This window comes from Prosopis cineraria, unplaced genomic scaffold (assembly GCF_029017545.1).
Source record: "Prosopis cineraria cultivar Desert tree isolate PC_DT_omini unplaced genomic scaffold, ASM2901754v1 PC5, whole genome shotgun sequence".
NCBI classification, from domain to species: domain Eukaryota; kingdom Viridiplantae; phylum Streptophyta; class Magnoliopsida; order Fabales; family Fabaceae; genus Prosopis; species Prosopis cineraria.
In genome coordinates, this window is record NW_026555336.1 from 38,666,679 (window position 1) to 38,679,593 (window position 12,915).

Sequence of the window (12,915 nt, forward strand, 5' to 3'; positions counted from 1 at the left end):
AGAAAGTTAATAAATCTAATGGGTAAGCCCAAAGGCAAGAATTATGGGCATTGGGTATTTTAAAAATAAAAAATAAGAGTTAAGACATTTGTAGCATTATAAATTGAGGTTGGATTTGATTGATTGTAGATTAATCATTTGAGCACCACATTTGGCTCGGGAATCAAGCTTGGAAGCTATTATTAAGGGGTAAACCTTTAACTTCTAAAACGTTTGAAGTAACTGAAAAAACCCTACTTTAAGCAGTTGTCTATTAATTGAATTTATTATAAAAATGGGTTTATTGCATGTTTAATTGAAGTTTGTAAGTATGGAATACATGTCATAAGCCCCTTGTTAGTGTATTAACTTTGAGTTGACCAAAATATAGAGTTGAACTCAAAATGATAATTAAGCTTTGATATGTAATTGAAATGAGAAAAGTTTTGTGTCATGTCATGATTGCATAAATGCAAGGAAGTGTAAATAATATGTTATTGTTAGATAAGGATTGGAAATGTGTTTTAGTGATTGAGAAAGTTTGTAAAAATGAGATTTGATGCTCACTTAGATAGTGAATTATCATAAGCCCTGCATGTTGACATTGAAATATTGAAATTGTGAAATAATTGAGCATTGTACATTGCATAATTGGTTGGTACAAGTTCGTTTAGAAAGAAGAGTAGATAAAATCTATATGATATTTTTGGCTACCCTTTGGTGCATAAGGGTATAACCTTATCTCATAGTTTATTGAAAGACTAAAACTCAGTTATTTTCACCAATTTATTGAGGAGGTTAGCTTAAGGTATACAACACTCTAGGGATTCGAGAGTGGGAAAAATTGTGGTCCGATAATGAGTTATGTGATCTTTGGTCAGGTCACACCTCATAATTGGTGAGCTTAAATAGTCCAATCACACAAACAGAGCCCTATGTGATATTATAGCCCATGATTTTAATCAAAAGTTATAAGAAGGGTATAAGGTGATTGATCATGCATATATGTTCATATGATGTGTCATATGATTGTTTAAATTTGTGGCAAGTTGTGATAATAAACTGGATCATTGTCACATGTCAGTGTATCTTGTAACAATGTATCGTGTGGTTTAAGATGAAAATTATGATAATGAGTTAAATGAGAAATAACAATTTTGTGTTACATGTGATAGTACTTATGTTTTAAGAAAAGAAACTTCAATTATGTATGTTTGTTCAATTAATATACAATTGCATAGGGTAGGCATACCCTGATTACTAAGTAGCTAAACCCTTCCCTCTCTTTCAATATTTTATAGACCCTAGCTCCAATGTAAAAAAGGAAAAAGCTAAAGAGGCTTAGGAATCTAGGATTCCTACTGTATAGCATCTTAACCCTATTTATCTTTGTGTGATAATTGATATATTGCCAATTAGGTTTATACTTTGCATACACTTGCACTTTTAATGTTTATGATTTTTGGAATGTATTTTGAGTGTTGAGTTGTTTGTATGTTGCTCAATGTATTATAAAGTTAAAATACTAATGCAAGTGTAAAAATGTTCATTTGATTACAATAATAAATGTTGATATTGAAATGCAATGCTAAAACTTCTCTCTTTTGTTTTTGGTATTAAAGGGATTGAGGAATAAAAATTTAATATAGTGGTGTATATGTGCATATGGTGTGTTGTACAAATAGTCATAGGTCTAATAAATATGACCTAGGTGTTAGAAGTGACTTTTGGTACATGTATGGGGTTTTAGACACCTTTTTAGTTGTGAAAGGTGAGAAAAGTTGTGAAAATATATTTGGATGTTCAACTCCCTTAGGTGACTTAATTTAAAAGTAAAACCTTTACTATTAGCTAATTATGAAAAGAGTCTTTTATAGACACTTAAATAATCTCATTTAGATATTAGATATAGAAAGGGGGCACGTCAAAAATTACTCGAATTTCTTATCAAATGACAACAGAAATGTTGTATGATAACGTGCAACATGCCGCAACGCATGGTTCCTATGCTGTGGCATATGGTAGAAAAAGTGAGGAGTTACGGCGCATTGTGCACAAGCTATGGTGCACTACTCTATTTTTTAGGATATGATATTTTGCAACTATTTTCAAATCATTTCACTCATTCAAGGTATCTCATGCTTTTGAAATATTATTTTACTTTGATTAGAAGTTTCATAAATGATTTTGCCTTATTTTAGACTATGAAAACTTGGAATCTTAATATTTCAAACTACAAACTTAGTAATCTTTTTTTGGGTTAATCCCTTAATTACTTTGGATTATGACTTTAATTATGTCTAGTAAGAAAGGATATTTCAAAACCCATTTTCAAGATCACATCATTCAAAAAATCTCATTCAATACAGTCGTAAGCTTTGTTCCTATCAAACTTCAAAGCAAATTCATGTTTATCCCCACTTCAATTCTTAAGACAGTGAAATAATTCATGCACAAAGATTATGTTATCTCAAATTTGTCTATTTGCAATAAAAGCTCTTTGATTTTGGCTAATTATATTAGGAAGAATGGGCTTCAATCTAGAAGAAATTATTTTAGAGACAATTTTAACAGTAAAATTGTAAAAACTTATATGGCAGAGCTGCCCCATAGTCTCAAGGCAATCGACTTTGGGAATCACTACTAGATTAGTTTCATTCAATAAGTTCAAAGATAAATCAGTAGGGGAAAAAAAAAAAAAAGCCATTCACTATGTCATAAACTTTATCTTATACATCTTCCCAAGAGAAGTGATAGAAAATACTTGAAAAATCATTCGAACCAAGGACAAAGCCCCCCTAGGGCAAGAACAAGGCTAAAGAATGAGTCATTCATTTGATCAATAATGACTGGTTTCACATATTCAAGCATTCCACCATATTCTCGCTAACTAAAAGAAGTAAACAGATCTTGATAAAAGTTAATGAATTGATTATCAAAACATCCTGATCCTTTAACCAATGACTATTTGCATCTTTTATACAAAAAAATTTTATTCCGCTGTATCTGAACCATTATTAAAAGGTGAAAGAACTTGAAGTTACAGTCACCATGCTATACCCAATTAATTATGGACCTCTGCGTATAATATTGCTCCTCATTTTCCTATCTAGTAAGAAACTCTCTTTTGAGGTCTTTAACTACTGCTACTGCTTTAGTGGAATTCCAGTCACTCATATAAGCCTCCTTCAATTTTTCTTTAATTTTTGCAATGGCTAGCTTGTTATTCCCAAAGTGCTTCTTTGCTCTACTGAATCAAAACCCGACAAGTTACTTTCAGTCGATTATATAGAGCACTGATCATGTCTTCTTGCACCACACTAGCTGAAAACCAACTTTCATGAACAACAGAAATGAATTAAGGATAAGAGACCCACATTTTCTCAAACCTAAAATTATAATGCCCCTTCAACTTTGTAAAGCAAGACTGAAGAATAATTGGTGAGTAATATGAGCCAATTGGTTCCAACACCAACAACAGTGCTTTAGGATATTCCTACCTCTAAATTTAGATTACAAATGGCTCTATTAAGGCGTTCTTTAATAAATCTTTACCAAATCTATTATTAGCCCAAGTGAAAAATTAGCATTTCCACTTAAGATCCACCAAACAGTTATGCTGGATAAATTCATAAAGACCATAAGAAAGTCTATTAGGTTTCATTAAGCTTCCCTATTTCTCAAAGTACGCAATAAAGTCATTAAAATCACCAAGTCACACCTAAGGTATATCCTGACCTAGATTTAATCTAGCTAACCATTTCCACCAGCCATTACGTTTAGCAATAATAGGAGGGCCAAACATAAAAGTCACCCATCCTTTTAAATTCACAATTCCCCCGTCAATTCTTATATAAATAAAATTCTTTAAAGTAGAACCAATAGCAATGGAAGCTTCCTTAAAGACCATGGGAGAGCCCGACAGGATCAATATAAACAAAGTGTTGAAAACTAAAACACAATCGCATATTCTCAAGATATGCTTATTGTTGTCTAGTTTTAGATAGAAAAACCAGATGAGATCTGTAATGATTAATGAGGAATCAAAGATTCCTTCTTGTCAAGGGGGACACAGTCCCTTGATAGTTCCCGGCTAGGGCACTCTAGGACTATTAGAGACTGGTCATCGTGCCTTACAACAATCTTTGAACTAAAGTCAACTCCTTTTGCAACAACTTCAACATTTTCCTTAATCATGTAAGGACTTCTATTGTTCCCCTTACTACTCTTCTCGTTTTTAGGGGAACGTTTCTGATCATTCCCCAAGTGAAAGCTAAACTCTGATTTATCTTTCTTCAACAAAGCCACAAACTCCAGCTGCTTACAAATCCTTGATCTTTTTGCCACAGACCAATCCTAATCTTCTTCTCTATGGCGCTTAAGATTAATTTGTTCGACTCTCGTAATGAGAAGATGTTTATATTGTAGAGGCTAAACAGTGTTCATCAAGGAAATCTGTTTATCTTCCTTGCTAGGTGGAAGTTCCAAACAATATTCCACTCTAGCCTCTGGACTAGGTTGGACCATAATAATTGGGCCAATGGGCAAGTTAGAGTGATTCAGAGGATGGTTTGGAAAAGCATAAAAAATAGGACTAGAAGGAGGAGGATTTACAGCAATTAAAGAATTAGTACCTTGTTCAAGACTTACGACAAGAGCCATAGGAGACATTGAGATTGGATCAAAGGGAGCTTCAGGTGGCTTGAGTGGGGGTTTGCTCTTGGGTTGGGCTTATCTCATGCTGCATTACTTGAGGCTTTGAATAGACTAGGATTCTTGAATCAGGAGGACAGGGATCTGAGTGAGTGTTATTAGGCTCGCCGATAGTTGGGCTTGTGACTTTCTCCCCTTCTTCCATGTTGTCCATTACAACACTCTTCCCTTTTTGACTACTACAAACAATGTCTTTTTTTTTCCACCATTTGCACACGATAAGTTCTTGCATCATGAAGTGAAAAATGCATGTCCTGGGTCTAAAACCATTATTAACATAATCACGTAACTGACTACCCTTCTCCCACGCTCCTCCTAAACTCAGAAGATGCATGTGCTGAGGTTATATCAACAAAAATCACCCTGTCATAGACAAAAATAATGGTTCGAACAACTCTCATTGGATTAATGCCCAGCAAAGCATCAAACATGGGCAATTCTAGATTTTCTTAAGATAGAACTCTTCCCACATCACAAGATTTTCAGTCGTGACCCACTATACCACAATTATAGCAAAAGCTTTTAAGCTTTTCAAAATGAGCTTTAACCTAAACCTCAAGAATGTTCGGTTGACACTTTTAAAAACCGGCAATTAAAGGGTTATTTAAATCAGCGGCAACCCAAATTCAAACAAAATTACAAAAAAATTGCATCATTTAGTTTAGGATCCTCAAAACATATTACCTCACCCATCTGAATTCCCATGGTGACGATATTTCTGAACGTCATAGCCTCCTTGGGTAAGTCCTGCACCTGAATCCAAAAAAGACGTGTGCTCAAATTGACTTCAAAGGCCATAAGCAACTCAAATTCAGTAAAAAAGAATTAATGTTGCACGGCCTATTGTGAAGAACATGATCATAATCACCCCTATCAGTGAAGCTAAAAACTAGTAAACTATCATAATCATTAACTTCAAGTTGCCTTTTCGATCACCAAGATTTTAGGACTGTCTCTCTCACAATATCACGATTCAGTCGCCTCTCTCTAAAAATCTAGCCAATGAGCAAGAGAGTTCGTTCAGTCTATGAGCTTGTTTGTTTTCTATTTTTAAAAACTGTATTTTTGTTTTTAAAAATAAAAAAATTTAAAAACTTATTTGGATAAGTGTTTTTTGTTTAATTGTTTTCAATTTTTGTTTTTTTAAATATAAACAGCTTTAATTTGTTTTCGTTTTATTTTTCTTGTTTTTTAAAACATAAAATTTGATTATTAAAAATTATAGTTATTTTGACTAATTTTTATTATTAATTACAATCACTAACTATTTATAACCATTACTATCAATTTATTTTTTTTAAACTGTTTTTAATTGACATAATTAAATAGATTTTTAATTTATTTTGTTTTGAAAAATAATTTTTAAAACTGTATTACAAAATAGTTTTTAAAAATAAAAAACAAGAATAGAAACCAAATACGCTCTATATCGTTCCCTCATCCCATTCTAGTGGAATACTCCTTTGATGATCATTCAATGCCATAGAGGCAATGTACAGAGCACAATCTCTACCTAAAATCTCAATGCCCGTTTGAATTTTAGTTGAGTATAATTAATTATAAAAATATTTAGTTAAATAATAAATTTTAATTATAATTAATTATGTTATAACGCAATCTGTTTGAAGACTATTTTTTTTAAAATTAATTTTAACATAATTAATAAAATAATTTTTCTCTATCAATTAACAGTTTATTTAAATTAATTTTATAATAAATATTAAATGGAGGATGGTGGTTGACAGGAACTTATACTAGTAATTTTTTTGAGTATTCAAAGTTTGAATTTTATTGAGAAAAAAGAGAGAGAGAAAAGAGTTTGATTTTATTTTTATTAAATTTTGCACCTTATTTATATTTTTTTTTTTTGGACCTTTCTCCCAATGTTTTTCATAGCTTTTTCGCCGAAGCTCACAAATACAGCTTAACAAAACAATCAATTTCAACCCATTTAATTGATTATCTCATTTTGTTACTGTTTGGATAATTTGCCTTTAAAAGTTGATTTACTCTCAGAAAATCGATTCCAATGACAAACCAAACAGGCACTCAATCAGGAAAAGAAACCAAGAGCAAACTAGAAGAAAGACCACTCAAATCTCCAACATGTTTAAAAATTTAAAAAAAATTTAATTTTACTCTTATTAAATATAAATATTTTAATAATATATTTTTTCTTTTTAATATCCAATGAAAGTAAAAAAGATCATTTATGATGAAAATTTAAAAATGTGACTTATAAATAGAATAAAAAATAAATATTCCTCTGTTTTATAAATAACACCAGGGGAGTAAATGCTAAAATAATTCTGGAAAACCACCTATCACGATTTTTGGACACGCAAACTACAAATAATTACTCCCTTCATTACCTAATAATACAAAGCAACGGAAGAGGGATGAACATGCACACAATAAGAAACGGTTTTTTGTTGCTTGAAAAACTTGCTCATCTTTTACGACATTTTGTCCTTGAAAAATATAAAGAGCATAGTGTTGTCGAACAATAAATATATAGGATAGAGAAAAGAAAAAATAGATATTGTGGGCGATATTTTTTTTGCAAACATGGTAATATTAGATCATCGTAAGGAGTAATTTAATTTATTATTTATCTCTCCAAATCAGGTAAAAAGGGCCCTTAATTATTCTGAATATAATTTTTGCTGGCACACATGACATAATATGGACATAATCATTAATCACAGACTATAAAAGTGAGAGGACGCGCTGTTTTGTCAAAAGATGAACAGTGAAAGGAAAAGCAGACACGGCAGCACCACCGCCCACTTCTCAAATAAAGTCCGCCCACTTCTGCTTTCCAGATCATTTCAAAGCCACTCCAATCATACATTCACACCACATCACATTTGCTTCTTTTGTCACACACACACACACACACACACACACACACACGCATATATATATATATATATATATCATCTCAGATCACAACAGGGGAAAAAGTTTAAATTTCTTTTCAGATTTTTGTTGCGGTACAAATATCGTATACAAAATTCCAAACATTATATCAACCCATATGTAACAACCTTTGTAAATATTTATTAAATGTGAAAGTCTCGAAATTCAGTTCACTAAAATTTTTTCTTTAAAAAAATATTTTAAACTTCAAAATTATGTTAAAAAAAATTCGCAACTGACAGATATGAATGTGTGATAAGTAAAATGGTTTTCTATAGCCTAAAAAAAAATGGTTCTAACTTAGCATTGAAAATTTTCCCAAAGTTTTTTTAAATTAATTTTTTAAAGAGTTAGATATTTAAAAATATAAAAAAATTAATTTTTAGAATGTGTTTGGTTTGAGGGGAGGGAAAGGAAGAGTTTTAATATTATCTTGTTTGGTTTTGCTGAAAGGAAGAAAAAATAATAACTAATTTACTATTACATTCATATATACTAATATAAAAGTTTTTAAATTTTTTCTTGTAAAAAATAATTTTAAACCTCCATTTAAATTGCATAATTTTTTAAAAATTCACTCTCATCCTATCATACTATCAATATGTGAAGAAAATTAAACTAATAATTACAATGATAATAATTTTTTATAAAAATAAATAACTAAATATATAATAAAATATGATGAAATGTAACTTTTAAAAATAAAATTTAATGAGGTCAATCAAAATTTGGGAGTAAAACACAATCTAATATAAAGAAAAAAAATTAGTTATGAATATACTAAGAATATAAAAAAATAAATAAAGACAAAAAAAGCAGCTCTCCTTTAAAAAGCCTCAGTTTAGAGTAGAGCAATAGGAGAGGAGAAGGGTTATTTTAGCTTTCCTTTCCTCCAAATTTTCTTAATCAGATGAGGGAAAGGGAGCATCTACCTTCACCTTCCCTCCCCTCTCTTTCAAAAACCTTCAATCAAATGCAGAATTAAGGTGTAATCATTATTATTTTTTAAGAATATCACTGTTGAATAGTTTAATTTATATTTTTTAGACTAAAATAATTTAAAGATACATAACTGTTTTATTATAAAGTAAGATTTAATTAAAATTCTTTTATAATTTTACATGTAAGGAGAATTATTCATTTGTCATTGTTTTGCATTTAAATTGTGAATTTAGAGGCCCGATCCCAACTCAACTTAATTAACTTTAAAATAATTATATAAAAAGAAATATTTATGAAACTTTAGCTATTGAATTAAGAACATCGCCTTTAATGGGTGACCATGATAGAAGAAGTGATTCCTATATTCAAGAAAAGTGATGATCATGGGGTTTAGGTATCAAGTCAAGATCATTTATAAATAGAGAAGCTCTCTCTCAACAATCATTATTAGCATCAATAAACTATCAACCTCAGACCCTGTGTCTTTTATTTTATTTTTTTATCATATAGTTTTAGTCTTTATTTTTTTTATTGTACGACCGACACAACCTGCTATCTTTTTTCTTTAATTAATATATCTCTACATTAATAATCTTCATTTTATATTTTCACATTCGTGTAAACTGTAATAAAAAAGTTGAGGTTTTTAATGTTTAATTAAAAGTCAAGTTTTTTTATCTTTTTAAAATCCTACATCTCTCATGCGTCTCACAGCACCATACCGGGATTGTTTTTAAGGAACAATCATAGATACCGTGATTCATTCCCCATGCTTGGATATTGGATCCTTGCCGGCCAATTTTTAAAAACTATAATATATTTCATATATTAATTCATTTCTCACACTCGGTTCCACATCATCTATACTAGGGGCACAGGCAGAGGGAGGGAGCAGCAGAAGCCATGCTCTACCAAGATTTTAAATTATATATTTAGCCTCCTCAAAAAATTAAAATTATGAAAGTTTTGTAATATACATATATATATATATATATAAAATTTTTTAACTTCAATCTTTATTGTTAAATCTTGGCTCCCTCCTGATTTATATGTTTCAATTTTTTATTAATACATTTTTTTAAAAAAATTGATATAGATTTTATTCCGATTCTTTGCTGTCTGATGCGTATTCTTTAAAATATTAGTAAGTGAAAAATTAAGCACCATAGTACTGTACAAGTGAACATGCGAGATATGCTCTTCACCTTTAAGTAAAGTCAGAGTAAACGCATTAATTAAAATCAAAACAAAAAAGTCGTTCTCACTTCCTGCCTCACCATGCTTTGGGATCCTACTGTTTCAACTTTCATCACACCCAGCCATCGCGACTCGCTATTTAAGACCCCTGGCACTATCCTGCTTCGTCAATCTGCGTCTTTTTCATAACCTTGATAGCTCACTTTGTTCGCATTCTCAGGTATACATGGCGAGGTCTGGGCGTCTGGTTTCCACCATTTTCGTCCTCCTCCTCCTTCTCGTCGCCACTGGTTCGTATCTCTTCGCTCCTTCACGTTCTTCTTTCTTCGTCATTTCTCTCTCCTTGTGATCTCTGATGCTGTTCTTGATTGTTTTGTGATGATCAGAGATGGGGCCGACAATGGTGGCAGAAGCAAGGACGTGCGAGTCCCAGAGCCACCGCTTCAAGGGGACGTGTGTGAGCAAATCTAACTGCGCCAACGTTTGCCGGACCGAGGGATTCCCCGGAGGGCACTGCCGTGGCTTCCGTCGCCGCTGCTTCTGCACCAGGCCCTGTTAAAGACTGCAGGCCCCACATCTATGGAGGTTGAGGAGGGAGTGATAGATCCATCACTTTTTACCCTCTCAAGTTGTGCCGTGTTCGAGAATAATGTTACATTGCGAGTGTTTCTGTAATGCTTCATTAATTCCTTTGTCTCCTCCTTAATTTCTCAGTGTTCGAGAATCTGATCTTCTGGGGTTAAGTGAAGAATGGCTTGTGTTGTGAAAGTGATAACGATCAATAAACAGACTCTTTTTTTAATATCTGCAGCGATTCCCTTGAATAAACCTCACCAAAAATTTCTGGGGGGAACCAGTATAAATATGATTTTTCTTTTTTTGTTTTGCCAGTAGCATAATTAAATATGAATCGATATCGGCATGTTGGGAGCTTCCAAGGTCTCATTATTTTATATTACTCCAGATATTTTTAAATAAAATTTTATATTTCAATAACACTTATTAAATATATTTAATAATTTTTTTAAAATAAAAATATAAAATTTTAAAAATATTTTTTATTTAATAATTTTAAATTCACACTTAATTAATATTAAATAGAGAGAAAAGGTAATATTAAAATAAATAAATTTAATGAAATTTTAATTTTTTTTAAAATATCTTATTTAAAAATGATAATTTTTTAAAAAATATTTTATAATTTAAAATAAAAGGAGTGCTACAATACGCTTGGGGGCTTCCAGAATAACTAGGTGAGAGTTAACAGGGGCTGGATTGCGGTTTTGAACTGTGGATTGGTGAAATTCGTTTGTTCTGGTTAAACGAAGTGAAGTGAAGTCGCGAAAGCCTGTATCAAACTGAAAAACAAAGTGACCAAGAAAGTGATGGTGTAATATTTCGTTAATCTAAAGTCAGCTGATTGGGAGAATATTAAATGAAAAACTTTTGAAAAAAATTTAATATGTATAGATCATATAGTTGCTAAAATTAAAATTTCAGTTATTAATTATTAATATTTATTCGTTAAATTTTTTTTATAAAATTAAATTGTTTCTGATATTCTCCCAAATTCATGTTGCAAAATTCACGTTGCAAAATTCACTTTAGTAAAAGAAGTGCTTGCCATGAACGTGCCCTATGTTTTGGGCGGGGAGGATCAGCTCTTCGAAAACGCTACGTTTGGTCAGCATGCTTGGAAAAAAATCTATAAAAAAAACACCTCTCTCCACGTGTCCTTCTGTAAGCTCCTAAATAAAAGCAACGGCTGGATTACTTAACAGCACCAGTAGACTCGCAGAGGATCCCGATCCATCCGTTCGCTTCTTCTTTGATATGAAAGAAAGACCGTGCGTCCCCTTTTTATTTCCCACCCCACGCCTGGGTTTTTTTTAAAATGATTTTTTATACTATATATTCATTATAAATTTAAATTATTTAAATTAAATCTATATTTTAAAAAAGTATTAAATTTAAATAACAAAGCCGCAGTTCTTTCACTGCTTTCCCTTGCATGACAGAAAAGCAACTCCATAAGTTCTATAGAAATTCAAAACTCATGAATTACTTTTTTTAATTTAACAATTTCTTTTAAAATTTTATCCCCGTTAAACACTTCTTCTTTTAGGGTGGGCTACAACTCCACATATCCATTTATATTTGCACCTTTTTTAAAGAAAGAAACGCATTATTTTTCAGGCTCACCGTGCTCATTCCCTCTCTTTTACAACGAGAGCAAAGCGTTACATCTAACATTGGGGGAGGTTGGAAAGAATCTTAATTATATAAATAGATACATTGTACATCATATTAAGTTAATCTTTTGGAAAAAAAATAATGAACTCATGGCAAAATAGTATTAAAACCAATCTCAAGTTTTCCTAGTTAGTGAATCCTTCTAGTGAGCTACCTATGATGGGAGTGTTACAAATTGACTAAGAGAATTGTTACATCCTATATTATAGAGACTTGAAAAGGGTATTGGCTATGTAAACAGGTATGCTGTACATACCCCATTAGGTTAACCTTTTGAAAAGAAAGTAATAACTCTATAATAAAAGGCATTCTTGTAACACTTGAATCGCGCACGTCCTATTAAGTTAACCTTTTGAAAAGAGAGTAATGACCCTATAACAAAAGACATTCTTGTAACACTTGGATTACGCATGCCCCATTAGGTTAACTTTTTAAAAAAAGAGTAATGATCCTATAACAAAAAGCATCCATGTAACACTTAAATTTTTTCAATATTCACGACATATAATATTTTCTACCAACTAATTTTAATTAAAAATATAAGATGCTCTACACAAAAGATTAAATTATTGACCTTATTAATTGTACTATGAAGATATATATAAATGTAAAATAATTAAAATATAAATTGCGTTTAATTAAAAGAAAAATATTAAAAATAAAAATAAAATTTTACTATTTTAGTGATGTAAGTCATTTTTTATCACAATTTTAATAATATGATATATTTTGGACGTGGGAATGCTACTACATAAAAAAGACAACAATTTTTCTTCTCAAATACGTGTGTGTTTGGGTGAGGGGAAAAAATCCATTTTTTCCCCGAAAATCAATTTTTTCAATCAAGTTACCCAAACAGTCAAAAACGGACAAAAAACGATTCTGAGGTAGGACGCGGAAAAGCCCGTA

The 12,915-nt window shown here is 31.2% G+C and overlaps 1 protein-coding gene across 1 annotated transcript; it reads left to right on the top strand.

The window, feature by feature from the left end:
- The first annotated feature begins 9,882 nt into the window (after positions 1–9,882).
- LOC129311987 (defensin-like protein 2) lies at positions 9,883–10,557 on the top strand. Its single transcript, XM_054954522.1, has 2 exons — positions 9,883–10,043; positions 10,140–10,557. Exons 1-2 carry the CDS (start codon positions 9,980–9,982, stop codon positions 10,310–10,312), a joined length of 237 nt encoding a protein of 78 aa, XP_054810497.1. The 5' UTR covers positions 9,883–9,979; the 3' UTR covers positions 10,313–10,557.
- Positions 10,558–12,915: the final 2,358 nt, after the last annotated feature.

What these genes read in the sequence shown, in the direction of transcription:
- LOC129311987 (XM_054954522.1), top strand. Translation starts at nt 9,980, where the DNA reads ATGGCGAGGTCTGGGCGTCTGGTTTCCACCATTTTCGTCCTCCTCCTC. An exon ending in CCTCCTTCTCGTCGCCACTG is followed by an intron (nt 10,044 to 10,139) that starts GTTCGTATCTCT and finishes TGTGATGATCAG; the next exon opens with AGATGGGGCCGACAATGGTG.